Source organism: Coptis chinensis, chromosome 6, assembly GCF_015680905.1.
Source record: "Coptis chinensis isolate HL-2020 chromosome 6, ASM1568090v1, whole genome shotgun sequence".
Classification (NCBI taxonomy): Eukaryota; Viridiplantae; Streptophyta; class Magnoliopsida; order Ranunculales; family Ranunculaceae; genus Coptis; species Coptis chinensis.
The window spans coordinates 61,976,019-61,995,331 of record NC_141461.1 but is presented as its reverse complement, the minus strand read 5'-3'; the positions used below and the strand labels follow the sequence as shown (position 1 = coordinate 61,995,331).

General features: G+C 34.8%; 1 protein-coding gene and 1 pseudogene across 2 annotated transcripts; both read right to left on the bottom strand.

Annotated features, from left to right (window-relative positions):
- Positions 1–6,496: 6,496 nt before the first annotated feature.
- Positions 6,497–9,789, bottom strand: LOC147493842 (protein MOR1-like). The gene is made up of 7 exons (XM_086566237.1): positions 9,720–9,789; positions 9,436–9,553; positions 9,272–9,312; positions 7,810–7,881; positions 7,611–7,700; positions 7,416–7,521; positions 6,497–6,675 (listed from the first exon to the last, which is right to left on the bottom strand). Exons 1-7 carry the CDS (start codon positions 9,735–9,737, stop codon positions 6,647–6,649), a joined length of 474 nt encoding a protein of 157 aa, XP_086422363.1. The 5' UTR covers positions 9,738–9,789; the 3' UTR covers positions 6,497–6,646.
- A 1,035-nt stretch (positions 9,790–10,824) lies between these two features.
- Positions 10,825–18,113, bottom strand: LOC147493841 (uncharacterized; annotated as a pseudogene). Its single transcript, XR_015199821.1, has 15 exons — positions 17,771–18,113; positions 17,562–17,664; positions 15,640–15,697; positions 15,420–15,517; positions 15,237–15,337; positions 15,056–15,134; positions 14,871–14,931; positions 14,697–14,743; positions 14,507–14,599; positions 14,316–14,406; positions 12,775–12,825; positions 12,102–12,218; positions 11,854–12,001; positions 11,477–11,517; positions 10,825–11,201 (listed from the first exon to the last, which is right to left on the bottom strand). The product of XR_015199821.1 is annotated as an uncharacterized LOC147493841 (transcript).
- Positions 18,114–19,313: the final 1,200 nt, after the last annotated feature.

Sequence of the window (19,313 nt, the reverse complement as noted above, 5' to 3'; positions counted from 1 at the left end):
ATACCAGAGATAAGATATTAGTTAAACTCCTTATGCTAGTGCAATGTGGCCTAGAGATGTGGGCATGCGCTAGGGATCAATACTCGACGTCGTCTCCGAACACGAGACGAATTAGAGATGTAGTGATGTGGTAGTAACCTGTTGAAAAATGATTCTTGCATGAGCATGATTAACTCTCTCCCTGTTTCTCCATCTTTGTTTACCTACATCAAAATCACCGTAGTAATTTACATTAATTGCATTACCGTAAAATTAATTAAACCAACTAAAAAAAAACCTAAAAATCCTACTCACCCAAAAGTTGTAATTCCAGTTGTGAACCTTTTCCGAGCCCTAAGGTTTGGACGATCCCTTACTATCCTACCAAACCCACGTGAGTAAAGTAACTTGATGAAAACGTACGACTATACGGACTTTGGACTTGGAACTTTGGTCTTTGGACTTCGGACTTCGGACTGTGGACCTCGGACTTAATTAATCAAGAAAACCAATAAACGTGAAATAAAATCCATGTTAATCATCCGTATCCGACACGGATATGAAGTGTCTGACATGGCAAAATATTAAAACTTAAGGTATATCACATACAATGTTTCCACAGACATGTGGACACGTACCCGACATATATTATTTCTAAAATATGGCGTGTCCATGTACCATAGTATATAACTATATACCAACCCCCAAATTATACAAAAATAAATAAATAAAGCATAAAATTATGAACTGGAAAACTCAAGCTGGCGTTGACAATGTTGAACATCAACATTTTGCTCTCTCAGTATCGCTTAGGTAAATTGAGAAACCTCTTACTTTAAAGGGATCCAAACATAGTTTCAAAGTTACACACAAATTATACTTCATTGCAACAATAATGTATAAAGAATAAAACTGTAAGGAAACAGTGAAAAGTTACAAGCCAGACCACAAAAAATTCCAATAATACCATCTATTTTCATTAGGTGGTTACCAATCAACCTAATATTCTTGTAATGAAAGCAAAAGAAATCAAGAAGAAAGGAAAAGAGGAGAGGTATTATTATAAGGTAGTTTAACTGTATAATGAACAATCACAAAAGAAAAATGGCATGACAGCAACATACTGACATAGTACTAACTACAGTATACTTGGAAGAGAATTTAACAGCAACATGGCTTCATTAAAATAACTTGTATAAGAGGAAAAAGTAGAACAAGGTTTAACATAATAGTAAATTACTCAGCAAAGCAAAATTAATTCAAATATTAGTTCAATTGGAACCACTGATTATTGTAGCATGTGAACATGGTGTTTCTTTATACGTCACAGTGGAGCACCATAAACAAAAGCTAAGATAGACTTTTCCAGATAACCTTTTCATATAAATGTTTCTAGAGTATTGTTTCCTTGAGAGTCAAAACATACTTCACTCATTTACTATTGGCAACCTTGGCACTGCTCACAAGACATTTGCGGACATTCTTTGTTGGTTGGGTGGGTGGGTGGGAACACTAACCATTTTCATCCCCAACCAACACAAGACTACAGAGTATTTCATATTTTATCTAAAACAATAAGAAAAACAAAATTGGGCACTCAAGCTGCAAATAGATGCATACTTTCATCAACATTAACCAGAAAAGTATTTACAAAACATATGAGCTTTATTTTTATCACTTAAAACAAAACAGCTCCAATAAAAGTAATAATTCACATGGATAGAAATGTGACATTTCTTACGACAAGGTGTCTCATGTTAACGTATATATCATAACATATTACAAAGTATATGTCATGTTAGAATAACAGAACATGATATATATTACAACATAACTAGATCAAATAGCATTAGTAAGGCTTAATTAAATCAAGTTACAGCATAACTATGACTTGGACATGTCCTTCTTCAATTATAGTTAAAACTTTTCTTCCTTAATCCCATTTATTCCCCTCAAGTCCTTACCCCAAGACCTTGATACCAACCTCCCAAGTCTTGACCCATAGGCCACTGGACGACACTATGATTTGGATTTTGGACATGTCATCCAAGTGAAACAATCTAACCGCCATATAACATGAGTGCACACACGCACACGCACACGCACACACACACACACACATGCATGCAATTCACCTCATCTATTATTGGACATCCTTCGTCTTTGACCTTTTTCAATATAGATTCTATAGCAACTTTATTAGCATTTTGTTTTGCCTATTTCTTATGTAGAAATGTCTCAACCGACATATAATTTACCCCATCAACCGAAATAGAAGATCTAAATTGTGGCACAGTTCCAAAGCTTTCAGTAGTATAGGTCGGAAGTGGCAGTTTGGATTTCTGAGCATACTCTTGTAATCCATTCTTATGTATGCATTCATATGGAATACCTACACACATAGTACAAAATATCTGGATATGGGTGTTTATCAATATTCAATTTCTTGATATGTATCGCTGATGTCCAAATTGAGCTCAGTATTTGAACAATGTAAAAGTTGAGAATGTACCACTTGTGTCCATCATGACTTCAATTAGACCACCCCAATTAGACAAAAAAATAAAATCCATGTCAACAACTTTTTTGCCCTGAGTTAAAAAGTATCTAGACAAAAATAAAAAGTTAAAAGTCAGAAGGGAAAAAGCAAAAAACCATTCCACAGATTTAATCTATGACAATCATTGTCAGATGTAATGTAATGGGTGACTTTAAAAGCTAGTCTGTTTCTAGTCGGAAATCGGATGCTACTCGGTCGAAGAGCGAGTAGCGAATAGGTCTACTCGGTCGGGGAATAATTGCGATTACTCGGGCGATTTTTTCTAAACACTATATTTCTATACATATACCTGTTAAATTACTTAAATATAATTAACAAGTAAAAGCATTGATATACCAACATAATAAAGCCAATAAACGACTCTGTGGCCTAATGGATATACCAACATAAAAAGTCTTTGTAAAAAAAAATCAAGGGTTAGTTAGACTTACCCCCCATTATACTTCCCCCCCAATTGCAAGATCCAACGGCCACTGAGATGATTTTTTTTTTTCAGATGAAGAAAATCGACCGTTGGATCTTACAAATGGGGGAATCACTAATATTTTTGAAAATGGGGTAACACTAATTGGTAACTAGTAATGGGGGTAAGTCTATCTAACCCAAAAAATCAATTGGTAAACAACTAAACACTAAGAAGTAGAAGAAATGGAACTCTCAAAACCCAACAAGACAATGGTGGTTACTAACACTTATCCATCATACTCAAAAAATGGAGAAGAAGAAGAGCTAGCGTATTTGGAAGTCCTGGAGGTGCTGGAGTGGAGAAGACGAACTGAACGTTTGTTAGAGAAGAGCGTACGAACCTTTTTTTGTTAGCCGTTTTAGTGTTTCGCGATCCCTAAATTTGCTTTGGACCTTTTTTGTTAACTATTTTACGGGCAAAAAAAAAGGCCCGATTTCACACTATTAACTCGCCTGGGCCCGAGTACTTATTAATTGAAATATCGGCCGATTTCTCAGTGATTTTTTGTCCCCAATCACTCATGGGGAGTATTGGGCTGAACTGGTCGGCTAGGTACCGAGTAGGGAGTACCCGGCGAGTACTCGACAATTTTATAGCACAACATGTACTTGGATGATTGAGTGAGAGGGAGAGACATGAACAAATATTGAAATTGTAGTAACACTTTTCACATTACATCCCACTCCTTAAAACAATTTTACATACTAGTTCAGCTAGAGTTTTAGTATCAGTATTGGATGAAGAATCATCCGTTTTCTCAATTCCCTTCACCAACGACTATAAAAAAAACCTACAATTTACATTTCTAGGACGTGTTGGCAGTATCCTCTACATTTGATCCAACTTGCTATTAAAAAAATGAGGTGTTTCCGCTTAAATATCCATAGGTTTGGGACTTGACTAACATACTTGAGTAAGATTTAAGGTACATGATCCATACTGAAAGTTAGAAACAACGGACTAGAAACAAAATCTTGTAAGAATGAAATATGCAACTTCTACGAGTTTGTCCCAACTACAAGCTAAACCGACAACTCTCTTTGAAGTCTGAATGCAAGATTCTCTCGTTCTCTAATCTCAATGTTCCAAGTTTTCTCATCTCCTACCATTGTCAAGCAGACACTTAAAAAAGATCTTGGTTAGGCTCTTGCACATTAATCCACTGCACAGTGTGGGGATGCTAAAATACCCTTACTCATTCTAGTAAATGTCCCTTTTGGACCTCTTGAAAGTTGAAGTGAAATTATCCAAAAGCTCTAATGTGTCATTGACCAATCACGTTCATCTACAAACTCTGACCCCGAATCCAAACACACCTAGGTCAATCTCACAAGGCATCTGACATCAAAACTTTGTGCGTGTGGCTTCTTTGCCCTTTATTGTTTATGTTATGTTGTTCTAGGTCGTTTAACTGTAGTGCCAATGACTATCCCTATCGTCTTACGAATTTAGATTAATTTTGTTGTATATGTGAAGGGTTAATAGTTTAACCATGTATTACGGTCTGTGTTGGTCCCTAATTTGTATTTACTAGTTGATATTTGTTGGAGTGTTGTAATTTTGTGATGATAGGAATCTTACAAGTAGACAGCACACATAGTGAATCGCGTAGAACATTATAATGTTATATCCAATCAATATGATGTCTTGCGTTGAATAATCACAAATAAGTGCTGATCATTTCCTTCAAATGAACAAATCCATCATCGATCACAGCATGGTCGAGGACTATCAGTAGTTGAAATTACACATGATCATGTAATATAACCAAAACATTTCAAATCATGTTTTCATTGGGCTCAATTAGCCGACGCGGTTATTCCTAATATCTGAAATAAATACCCTAACTAAAGCCCCAATCTTTAGGGCATCATCTCCCTCACAATCTCCTAGATGAAGCAAACCATGAAGCCACCCATCAAGCAACTACCATTATGGAAGAAAAGGTCACAAAAAGATGGAAGGTGAAGGTAACAGTGGAGGGGAACTGTACCTCTAAAATTACCATAGAAGGGACTGTTTTAGATATTTCAGCACTTGTTAAGTCTTTAGGGTTTGTAGATTGAACTGTAATGGATCTATTGATAGCTTAAGTTGAACCCTAAGTTGAAATGCGTTCCCGATGTATTTAAACTGGGAAATGATAATGGGCAATGATTCAAGAAATATGAATTCAACTTATACATAATGGGAAACTTAAACTTACTTACATAAGTTCTTAGAAAAACAACAAGAACTCAACAAAAGGACAATTAGACTAACACCAACAGAGGTGATAGACAAATATAGGGGTTTCCTGATTAAGGGGTTATTTTGTTTTTTTGGTTTAAGTTATAAGAGAGTCTTATAAGACCCTGTCTTATAAGAGGGTCTTATAAGTATGTCTTATAAACTGGGTTGTTTTACATTTTAAGTTCCTCTTATAAGCCCTTACAAAAAAAGGAAAAAATGGCGACAACATCTTATAGATGGCAATTTGACAAATATATCCATGTTGTACATACCATTATATAACTAAAACTTCCAATCATTATTCAACAAAATGATATTCTTTCGCGCCTAGTTTCATAACCACCAATTCACATACAAGCAATGTTTCAAAATAGAAATCCTCTTATACATTACATTTAAATCTAAATAGAAATAGAAATACAATATAAAAAATAGTTTTGATATCCTAATAAAACTCATTCCTTATTATCCTTCTTCTCTACATCATTGATCCCAAGTTCATCCATCTTCTTCAAGAAACCCGCACAAACATCCTTTGTTATAGCTTGTTTCATCTTAACAAATGTGCACAATTTGGCAAGTGTTTCTTGTTCACTAGAATCATTCTTTGTTATGGCAGACGTAGAGCTTGTGCCACTCATCTCCCCAAACCATTAGAAGAATCCACATCCTGCAAATCCTTCATTAGTTGATTGTGGGCGACTACACCATAATATGCTATTTGCAACGGCAAAAAAACGTTGCTAATAATTTTCGCAACGCTTTTTAAGTGTTGCAAATATGGCGTGGGTAAAGTGTTGGAAATTTTTGCAACGGTTAATAAACGTTGCAAATAGAAATTTCCAACGCTTAAAAAGCGTTGCAATAATGATTTGCAACACTTTTTATAACTATTTTGTATACAAATTTAAAACATTTCCAACGGTTTTTTTTTTTTTATTTCACAAACGCTTTTTAAGCGTTGGTAATTTGTAACGGTTATTAACCGTTGCAAAGTTGTTAGTTAATGTAAAAATAATTAATTTAAAAATCATTTGTAACGGTTATGAACCGTTGCTGATGGGTTGTTGATAAAAAAAATAATTTCTCATATTTTGTAGCGACTAGCTAAACCTACAAAAAGATACCCCCTCTTACACCATATACATAAATCATAAATTCTTATTTAAGCTAAATTTATCCCTCGCATAACAATACATTTTCATACTATTTTACAAAGAAACCATAATATATATGGGAAAAAACTGCGATGAAGTACAAAACTAATCCAACCATATACATTCACAATTTTGAGCGATTTTCTAAACCTCACAAACTTATTGTTGAACTATCACCATAAAAAAAGTTTTCATACTATATGATCCTAAACAAGAGATAACAGCTTGCGTTGTGGAAAACCCTACGCCCATTTACTTCCACAAATGCTCCAAAAGAGATCCTAGCATTAAGATAAAATAGTCAACCAAGAAAAGATCATGAAGCAGACAATAAGAGGATTAAGAAAAAATTATATAGCGTAGGCAACTTACCAACGCTAAAAAAATGTTACAAAGCAAAAAAGGTGTGTTGCAAATAGCCTGTTATGGTGTAGTGCCCCGAAGCCCAACACCTCACGACAATGATCAAAATTATGTACAATATGCTCAAAGCAATTACATTTTTTTCCAAAAATCTTCTCAAGCCATATGATATGATGTAGATTTAATCGAGCGGAAGCGATTTAATAAAAGACATCTACAACTAAGAAGAAGAAAAGAACCACGAAGGTTTCTCTTTATTCACTCTGGAATTAAAATAGCATTCAACCAATGAACTAACTAACCCTAGATTCCAAGCCCTTATTTATAATAATGCCAGAATAAAAGCAACTAATAGTAACACAACATGTGTCAACTTCTAAAAGGAAAGAACTAATACTAAAAGAAAAGAGGCGTTCCTATTATGGAACGTCCTGGGCTTGGGCCTAATTGATGTCCGCATCACATGCCTTCCAACAAATTGCATGAAATTGACGCTTTGGGAGGAATATATCATTTCAAATCCTTTAGAAATAAAATTTACAATAGGATCTTATGAAGTAAATTAAGTAACACAGACAAAAGCAACAAGCAGGACTTGATCATATGACCAGAGTTATTAAAATTAAAGAAGAGACGACACAAGATGATAGTTCAGAACCTGTAAGTTGTTCCTTCCATACAGTACTCTTCAGTTCGGAAATTGTATCTTCTTTTAGAAGAGACCCTAATCGGCTTTCAATTTCTTCAAGGGACATATCTGCCGGCTGAAAGCATTGAACAATACAACCACCAAAAGCTCTTATAGATATCTCAAACCGAAGACAGAAACCAGTTCAGACTATAGATAGTTTACCTCAACATCTTCAAGTTTAACTGATCCCAAAGCCTTTGAATGCACACCACCATCCCCTTTCTTGCTAACAACACTTTTTTGTTTGCTTGCCTATTAAAATAGCCAAGGAAGTCAAACGAATGAAAATGACGATGACCATGTTGATATTGACAAAATGTTGCATATTTAACTAAGAATAATGAAAAGGAAAGATACTCACAACAGCTTGAATGGGATTCTTCCCACTGAGCATGCTTGCTGCCGATTTTCTTACAAGTGAACTCCCAACAACCTAAAAAGTAAAGTAACCAATATGGCATCACCATTCTGATTCTATAGCATACAACACCAGACAGTCCCTCAGTTCCCCTCATCACCAGAGCCCAGGACCATTATTTAGGAGCCATATAACAGAGGTAAAATCTAACAGGAAGTTCCAGATTGTTATTAGTCACTTGGGCTGCTATTAGTATATTGCAAAAAATCCAATACATATGGCCTTCAAAAGCATGTTGAAGTTATACAAATCTCATTCATGAGACAACACCATCAGGAGCTATAGGTGCCCACTTCCTGAAGACTAATGAGCTATTTTCTAACATCCTACCAAAAGATCAACTCTAGGTAATTTCATAGCTGTCATTATTGAGAGTGCACCAACATGGAGGCAAGTGTACAGAGACAATTAACAAATTGCGTTATTACAAGGTCTGGACAAAATGGCCATTTATGCTTTCTCATGCAGTGGCTCAATCACTTTAACTAAATATAAGTGCAAGTGCATGTGACAACAACACACAACATTCTCTTTTCGTCTTCTTTCATCATTCTATCTTCTCTTTCTCCTTCTACATTGAACTCTTCAAGTCAAATAATTCAAACTATTACTTCAACAGTCTTATAAAAATATTTATGGACTTTGTAGCACTGAAGTTAAACACAGGCAATACACTTAAATACAGTACAATATAAAAGCCACAAGACAAATGAAAATATAAAAGGAAAAAAGGTACAAAATCATATTAAGCGGATACAAATAACAAACCCAAAAACAAGAAAACATAAAAGAAATGTGTGGTTGCTTAATGCTAATGGTATGGTATGCATTCAGTACAGGACTACAAGTATTGGTCATCATGTTACTTTAACAAATAAGCAGTAAAGAAGGGTCAAATGAACCTACTTAATCACTGAATTGTAGTTTTCACAACAACAAATAATACACCAAACAAACAAAATGGACAATGAACTAGCACAAGAGGAACAAATTTGGTAGAAGAATCAAAGAGCCCCTGATAACATTTAGAACAGGTAGACATAATAGTACGTAATCGAGGGTTTTCTTTTCTTAATCAATAATACAACGTAATCGATCCTTCAAACTTAAAAGCAGATTTCCTGAGAATATCAAATAAGTTTGTTAATTGTGGAACTGGAAACAATATTATACACTTGAAAATTTAGTATTGGCATGATCGGAGCATAATCAATTAGGTATGTGTTAATAAGAAATATGAACTAACTAAATATTTATCTATCAAATAAATAACGAGAGACAGAACTCATAGAAGAACACAACAACGATAATAGATCCTAACGATGAAGCCAGTTGAATCATTGCCACAAAAAAAAAAACAATAGTAAAAATATGTGAAAGAAGATAAACCAAGAACTGAACACACCTCTGGACCTGAGAGGCTCCCACTTGAAGTTGAAACCGGTGCTGGTAAACCAAATTGTGAGTAAAACAGCGAAAAGAACAGCGCCAAAAGCCTTCCGAATATAAAAAATTCAAAAAAATGCATATTCTAACAAAAAAGGATGACTGAATTAAAAATACGCGGACCTGTAGTTGTGCTAGGAAGCAGACCACCTCCAGAGCCCCCAATCATTTCTGCGAGCTTCTTTTTCCTCACCTCGTCAAGTTTCTCAAGAGACCTTTCTAAAGGTCTCATTCCAACAGACTATCAGAAAGAACAAAGAACAATAAAAAAACATTCCATGTCAAAAGAGAGAAGTAGAGACTACAAAAGTAGAATCTAAAACACAGTTGCTTTCAAAGGTTGGATTTTTCCTTTATTTACCATCAAAGTAATCTCACTAACAGTAACATACTTTACAACAAACTACCTTAGCTATTGCTGCCATGACAGAAAATGAGGCATCTCTAACTTCAGGGTTCCATCATTTAAGCATTACAAAACACATAAAAGTTTATCAAATGTATGAAATAAACAGCTTATACTTATTTTGCCCAACATCATAATGTAAAAAAAAAAGTAAAAAGAATAATAAGTGAGCATTAATGTGCACATATTCACTGACCTCCATACATATGGGCACATATTCCTTATGCAACTTAAGAACAACAGCCTTGTTGCTAGTCTCGATACAATATGTAACCCAATTCAAGGTTAAAGAGCGGGACGAGGGAACTTTATTTTTCACTGCAGTTCTAACATCTGCAATGGCATAAATTCTCAGGAGCGTGAGCTTATAGGTTTCAAGAAAGCCAGCAGTTTATGCAATGTTAAATGTAATATAACCAGCTAACCAAAAAAGTGCATAAATGGATAAACATGTACCACAATTACTTGCATTTACTTATATGCTGGTAAGTAGTACCATAGATAAGGAAACACATGTCCATGTGTAATACATAAGAAAACATCCAATATGTAATAACTAATAACTCAAGTAGTAGGGTAGAACTTGTCTTTTCTGTTCTTTTTTTTATCAGTAGGGACTTCTTATTTTATGCTTTCATCGCACTACACCATAACAGCCTATTTGTAACGGATATATATCCGTTACAAAAAATATTAGTAACGGTTATCTTGCGTTGACACAAAAGCGTGACTAATATTAGTAACGGATATTTGTAACACTTATTATCCGTTACAAAATTTACTAACAGTTATAAAGTGTCACTGAAATTAATTTCAATAACAGATATCTAACCGTTATAATTTATTAGTAACGGTTATCAAATTTGTTTATCATCTATTAGTAACGGATATAAAGATCACTTCGATTTTCTGTTACTAACGGTTCTGTATCCGTTACTAACGAATTTTCATTGTATAAAAAAAAAATTGTTGCTAACGGTTCTGTATCCGTTACTAACAAATTTTCATTTTATAAAAAAAAAATTGTTTTCTCTAGCCCTTTTATATATGGGCCACCTGTAATGATTGGAGGCTTGCAGTTAGTGTTAATAGAACAAGACCCTGAAAATATATAAGCCAAAATAAATGTCATTAGATAAGTACATGCAAATTAAATTAAACCCATATCAGCTATTCTTTAACGAATAAATATATTTATGACTATGCCTTTTTGAGTTTGAAGAGTAAGATACATGTAAGTAATTTTTAGTCAGTCTACTACCAACAAGGATATAAACGATGAAGCTGATCGATACAACAAAGAAATTGCCCAAGAATGAATCAGCGATGATAGCTCCAACTATAGGAAAAAAACTGGAGGAACCATTGACAACGTTGGATATATGTGCTGCTTCGATATTCTTGATGTTGAAACATTCTATTAGATATACGATCAAGTTTGTATTCCATCCAGAAGCAGCAATAGTTAAGCCCATTAAAGTAACTGCCACCACCACCAATATAAAATAAGCACAAAGTCATGATTATACTACTGTATAGACAAACATGAAGACACTTATAAAACCATCATGCAAAAAACAAATGGAATGGGATGAAGACCTGTGACAAAGGGGAAGGTAGTCCAACTCCCTTGTTTTTGGCCAACAACGCATGTATTAAATGCTTCTTCATCAGGAACATTAAGATGATCGTCGGCGGGCTTATTATTTCCGTTAAATGCTTCTTCATAAGGAAAAAAATTCTGCCAATCTGACATACCTTAAAGTACGCTTGTTCACATGCCTCGACCGTCTCGAACTCTGGGATAACAAAAAATAATGATTTCGTTATATGCAAAAGATGAGAGTTTCATGCTACATCATAAATTAGGCTAAAGGATTCAATCATATGATATAAACTGGCCTTAACAAGCACCAAAAAGTTATGCTGACTTATAAATATGGTAAAATATAGGTCTTCCTCATTATACCTCTGTTATTTCAGGGGCTAGTCAGTGTAAATTCCTATGGCTCAGTTCACTGAGGTTGTGACAAACACCTTGTGTTTTTGGTCTAAAATCGTCATATTCAATGGACTTTTTATGAATTGCTACAACAGGGGAAAATTGTATTTGGTCTGAAAAAAAATTCATTTACCTTTGCAGACGGATGTACTTTTGCTGATGGATGACCATACACATCCCCAACAATGGTAGCATTCTTTGAACCATCGCCAGCCGCCAGAAGATGAGGAGAAGTTAATCGGAATTGTGCAAGATAGAGTCCGGAACATTTCAAAGACATTCTGCACATTCAGTTGTAAAGTTTGGATAAGTCATCAGAGTCTCCTTATTAATGCCAAAGAGGAAAAATAAGAAAATGGAGAATTGGCTGAAATTTATTACCCCGGAGTTTTGATCTGTTCCCAGAAATCTAGTGTTTTGTATGTATATAGCTGTTTTTTTCCGGCAAGAGGTGATAAAATATCTTGATCCAATCTTACAAAATCTGAAGGAAGTGTCCTGTTGAAGCAGAAAACATACCGATAGAAGTCAAAGAAAGTAAAGCTTCTTCTTCTGCAAGCCAATGGAGACATGGCAATAATAATGTCTCCATGAGTAAATAATAATCACATCTGTCAACTGCATTCAAAAAGAAAGAAGTAAACTCTGCATCAGCAAGAGTTTAACTGATTGCAGACTTTGCCTTATTGCATCATTTCAGTTACCAAAGAATTAAACGAAGTGTGTTCAATCGCAAGTCCTAGATTGTGTATTCGTATCATAAAAATTACAATGACAACACATGCTGTTAAGATTATGTATCAAATAACATCATTAGATATATAACATGTTCACATTCTATGTTGTTTTTGAACACTAATATGTAGACAACCAGTTGAGAAATTTCGTTGAGAAATTTCATATCCAGACAATTTCAACTTCCAGAAATTACAAGACAATGCATTTAATAAAGTAAATTCAACATATCTTTTGATATCACGTTGAGTAATCCATGATGTTTTGAAGACAAAATAACCCTAATTTAACAAACTTATTACAAAGCTAAATATCATACTTTGTGGCTGACTGAAGAGAGCTTCAAAGCTGGATACACGTCGCAGATTAGCTGCAAAATGAAAAAATGAAAAGAAAATCAACAGTAGTAATATAAGAAATCAGCAATAATAACAACATTATATATCTACCGACACATTATCTTTTGTCTGAGAAAATAAACAAATCAAAATTTTCATCATATTATCACAAAGTCCAGAATAGATGTTTTGAAACCAGATGAGTAAACAATATATAGTAGAATTGTTTTCACAAGGGTAACAACCAAATGCTAGATTCAATTTTCAAATGCACAAGTCATCGATTTTGATTTATGTTTATGAATGTAACTTGAGAGATTGCAGGCTTTAGGAACTCCAAAGTTTATGACGGTATTAGAGAAGGCCATTTTCAGTATTTGACCCAAAAGTTGGTACTAGAACGAGCTATTAAATTTATTATAAATTCTGTACTCAGATTAGCCAAAGCTTTCAGATGGTACAAATCATAGGAACCAGCTTTAAACGTTCTTTCGTGATCATTTATCTATTGAAGTTCAATGCTTTGATAAAAACTGAATGAAATAGTCCAAAGAATTTTGTGTGTGCGTAAGACCTTTAAAAACAGATATGTTCAAGATATGAAGCTAGCTAAACACCACTTTAACATCGAGCCAATAAAATTCATACTGCAAAGCATAAAAACAATACATGACCTGACAGAGGATGCAATAGGAAACGCACTATGTGAGTTGCATACAACCTCACTAAAAAACAGTTAATGTCCTGACATTCCAAAAGTACAATTGAAAGTTGGAACCCAGACGAAAAGGGGGTCTATTAGCCAGGTGGCTTGTATGCAACTCAGAAGTGATTGTCTTCTAGCACTCATGCTCACACATATTTTGACACATGCTAATTCTTTTCACTTATGTTTTAAGAAGCAGGTGAATACAAATACACACGTCCCTGGTATAAACACTCACATTGGCTGACGGACAAGAGGCCGACAACATGAGCTTCATTTCTGACTAGGGTGTGGTCCAAGGTGGCATGAGTTAACTATACAGCCACGACTTTATTTGGGGATCATTGGACTTTTAGGGATAGGAGAAAGGGCAGAGATCATTACTTCCTTGTTTTTCCATACATGCTCAACCCATTCACTAACTTCAGTGTCAAATAACAATCTACTAGACGTGCTTAAGCGTAGGGTAGTACGTGAAAGGTATCACCTCATTAGAGAAGAATTACAGTTAGGAATATGTACGTAGAACTAAAAGAGAAATCCGTCGCATGGAATATGCCTAGAAGTTGGAGTTTCCTAGTTATATGGGTCTAGACTGCAGGCACATCCACGCACAAACACACATGAACAGGAGTGAAGAAAAAGAAAGCCTTTCTCTTATATATAGAAGTTTTTTACTTCTCGCAAATATTCATCCTCAACGGGGCAGTTTGAATCCAATATGCACTATGTTCTAATCGAATGGAAATATAAAAAGTTTAAAAAAAAAATGAAACTGAATTGACATCCTATCAGCACAGATCTATAGTTGCGAACCTCTGTCTTTCCGTTGTGTAGATAGATCCTGAATGGCGGTAAAAATATCTGGTGTAAATATGTACACACCACAATTTATAAGATCACTCACCTGTTGATCACAAGAAAACGACATTGGTCAGAAACAAGTTCTCATTTACAAGCTGCCGACTATACACTGAAAAGAAGTTGAATCTAAACTGATTACGTACAAAGGTCTCTGGTTTCTCTGTGTAATGTAATAATTCGTTGGTGATAGGATCTGCCACCAATTCCCCAAACTGATTTGCTGATTCGGCTGAAACATGCACATGAAAAGTGAGGAAAAAAAATGAGCATGATAAAAATCAACTAAGCCGACATCAAATCTACTCAAACAAAGTTCATGCTTCAGTTAGCGACCTGAATCACTAAGATTGTTCCCATCCCACCATAACTTCTATGGGCAGCTGTAATGAAGGGCAAGCCAAAAACAACAAGCAACAATGAGATCACAAAGAAAACAATTCAAGGTAGAAACAGTTACGGTTTTATTATTAATAGGAGTATTAAACATCAGCGACTTGATAGACCTACCACGCATTTCTGGCAATGGAAAACTGTAGCAAACGTCACAATTCAGCAAAAAGATGTGTGACTGCCACATTAAACAACAACCATATTAGCTATGTTATTGGAAATGGAATCACAGAACCTGGAAAAAAATCATTATACAAACAGATCTCAGTCAACATGAGTAAGGAGAAAAATAGAAGTCAAACCGGATTATCTTCCATGATCAGATCTCTAAAGTTGTAAAGTTCACCAGCTGAACCATGTGGTTTATCTTCTTTCAAGTATCTATAAAATTTCAGCATTGCAATTGCATATCAATAAGCCCCAAACTTTCAGATAGTCGTAACCAAAGTTAAAGCTAGAAACACACTAGTGCATAACAATTACCTTACTGGGACTCTAAGCTCATTAGAAACGGACGAAACATATAATGCGAATTCACGCTCCTCATAAAACCCAACGAGATAGATTTGCACCAAGTTAGGGATCTACACAAGCCCATAATTCATCTTAATTACATAAATAAAATAAAATTATCCAAACACATAACAGAAGTATTAAAGAGCATACCCTTTTACAAGCTGAAATTGGATGATGAACCATTGCCTGCCCTGCCAAAGGAAATAATGGCTTGGGTATATTCAACGACAACGGTCGAAAACGAGTTCCTGCAAAATCCAAACACAATAACCAAAATTCTACTAAAAAAAAACAGACACCACCAATCCAACCTACCAATCTAAACACTAAAATTTCAACTAATTCAATCGTAATCAAATCAAGATTTCACCTTTAGTTGGTCCACCAACCATGATCACAGCAACAACTTTCTCTTCAGAGCTCCCCATCTAAAAAACCCAAATTCTATCCAATCTCACTATCTCACTTGTTTATCTAAAACCATGTAAATTAGACAAGAAATTTTATTGCAGCAATAATATATGACGAAGTGTCTGAGAGAACGAGATCACGAGAATATTTGAACAGAGCTGGTTTTTTCCAGTTATGAGGACAGATATAAAAACTAATATAAAAGAAAGTTGTACTTGTTCAGAAAGACGCACGAGAGTTTATTTGAGATAGAGTGTCGGTACTGCAAAGTGGATTATTATTTACTTATTATTACCGCGTAAAATAGTTGAACACCACTCAATTTGCGATAAGTTTGCATACATACATTCAATTTCTCCTGGGACCCTATTGTGTGTTGGGACTTGGGATATGATTGAATTGTTATTAAGTAATATATATACTATGATTCTTGTATGATATTAGAAGACACATAGACGATGCTCTCTACGCTAGGGATTCTAGTATTCTGCTGAAACAAATTTATGCACTCTAACTAACTTCAGACTTGATTAACACAAATATAAACTCTCAATAACTTGACACAGAGAATCTAATTAGGTCAACCAAAACGGACCACATTGACCTGGATTTTCTGGACTTTTGTTAAAACAAAAAAAGTTACTAGATTCCATTACTTTTACTCTACTCTACTTGAGATAATTATCATTTCCTACCCTTAACTATATTCTCTCTCCCCTTAACCAAAAAAAACTCACACATTAAAACTCTTCCTCCAAAACGTCCCAATAAAAAGGACCAACAAAAAGAAAAGACTAGTGTCAAAAACAAACGCCATGGAGAGGTTTATCTCTACCAAAACCTCTCCTAATTCTCTCCACCTCTCCTTCTCTCGAATCAGTCGAGTCGGTGTTCAAGGACTTGGGTCATCTCCGTTCCCACGTGTTGAGTTTGGCCGAGTCGGTTAGGTTTCATTTAAGCCAGAACACTCTTCTTTAAAACTTAAATCCATAATTCAATGCTCTACAAAAGATTATGTTACACCTTCTTTGACTGTGGATTCGGTTGACCAGTCAAAAGTGTAACTCCAGCTATAGTAGGAGACAATTTCAATACCTTTGACAAGCTTTCAAGTGATGTACAAAAGTAAGTAGAAGTTGTATCCCCCAAGATGTAAAACAACACAAGAATCCAAAGGAATACAAGGGTAGAACCCAAAAAAGGCCAATTCCCACACAAACAATAAAACAGGTAAAAATAGTCAATGTAACCACTAGTGTCACATGACTGTTGGGATTTAAGAAATAGACACTTGGCTTTATAGCCTTTTTGTTTTCGTAACTCTCTGTAATCTTTTATAGCATCAGTAATCAATTGTAGATTAGAACTTGAAACAAGAGTACTCTTTGATGTGAAGAAATAGGCAGTCAAGAACAAACCAAAGAGTAAAACAAAGGAGATGTTTAAAAACACAAGATAAGCCTTTGATTTATTTAAAAAACCAAAACTAGCCATTCCAGTATAAACTTCTCAATATTTAAAACCTTAAAAACAGGATCTAAACATGACATAAAGACATGGTTCATACATCATTTTGATCACACGAACCTCAACAAAGCTAACCTGTTTTCACTTGTTACTTGAAAAACACATGAACATAAGAAAAGGGTGTTGTACCATTCGGATAAAAAACTAAAAACAAACAAAAAAGATGTAACAATAATTTGAAGAAAATGATCACTCAATATACTAAAATGGAGTTTATACTTGAAAATTAACAATTCCCAAAAAACCCAACCCCATATAGACAAGCAATCAAACAATTCAAGTGCTTTTTATAACTATACTGATAACCAGACGAAAACAAAATCAGTGAAGCTAAGTACCCTAATTATTAGTTACCATTTTCAAAGCAAGCTTCCTTCCACAGATCAAACAATTTCGTGCTGAAATATTGAATAAAGGTATGTCCTTTTTGGCACCACAGCAGCTAACTTTAAAAACCCTGCGAGATCGAGCAAAAAAATATTCTTATTAGTCGCGAATTGAGCAAGATGGAGAAGAGGAAGAAATGGATGGAAGAAGAAATGAGGAGGAAGATGAACACTTACATTGACAACAGCATCAGCAGCGGCGGCAGCAGCAATAACCAACACCCATTTTCCTCTTTTTGTTTACTCTTTTTTCACTTGAAGGGTTGTTGACCTAATGAGCACGAAATGAAAACAATCTCGTTCAACATTTCGCCAGTTTTTTGTTTTCTTTTAATTAGTCCCAATTTTGCTATTTACTTTTTTCTAACACTTGCAACATTTGAGTAACCGTTAGTTAATATCTAATAGACGTCACAAAATATTTCAGGTAAATTACTAACGGTTACGTAATTTCGTAACGGAACTCTAAGTGTTATTAATTTACTAACGGCTGGATATGTGTTACAAACGAAAAAATGCAATTGTTGCAAAATCCCTATTATGGTGTAGTGTCGGTAAAGTGAAGATTTTCATTCAAATAAAAAAGGAGTAACCTAAAAGCACAAGGAAAAAAGGAAAGAAAAAAAATACAAGAACGTCATCAAAGACTAAAACCCTAACAACCCCACATCCAGGAACTCTATAAATAATATCACTCCATCTCGCAATAAAAGACTCAAAATTAATGCTTCTAAAATCCACAAACACTTTATTCCACTAGCAAAGAAGGCCTTTTATGGTCAGGATGACATTCTGGATATTCATACCTCTACCATCAAACTGTCATCTAATACTTTCCAACCATATCCCACACGATCACAAATGGAACCATTTTCTAAATACATTGACCTGCAGGTTGGGTCTCATTCGCGTAGCATTCGAGCCTATTGTGAGCCGTCAATTTCTACTTCATTTTGTTAAGCTTGTTGCAGTTGAGAGATATCACAATCGCATTCAAACCTATACCCTCCCGGTGGGTTAGAGATTGCCTCCATTCCATTGAAAGCTTACTATTAAAAAGCTAGAACAGTTTAACATACAAATGTTATTACAACCACTTAAAATCAATTGATTGATTCCATTTCAAAACTTTAAAATACCATATAAAGACCGTAAATATATTTATTTGCGATTGTCCATAATTTTGCCAAGTCCAGATCCAATAACGTCGCATAAGTAGATCGGCTAGTCTTTTTTTTTTTTTTAAGAATCTAGAGGTTAGGGCACCTCTAATTTGTATTAATAAAATCATGTTCTCAAGTAGGCTAGCCTCCGGTCTCTCTCTTTAATTAAGCTAGTAAAATAAGGACAAGGTTGTAAAGTTGACAAAAAAATGAATACAATGGTTGAGTTCACCAAACATTAATAAGATCTGAAAAAATGGGCTTGGAGGACCTATGTCATTAAAACAAAAAGGCCCAAAGTAGAAAAGCAAAAGGACACTGAAACAAATGCGTATCCTAATTACGCCTTTAAAGTAGCAAAAGAGTTACCAGGCAATGGTTTCGAAAGTGGCACCTAAAGTCCAAAGCAACTATGTAGATCTCCTACTAAATCTGCAAACCCCCACATAAACAGAGCTACATGCCCACACCCTTGCATTCGGTTACCATTCGTTCGTGACATACCGACATGTAAGTACTAGGTAGAAAACCTGACTTACTTGAGATAGCCTTTTGAA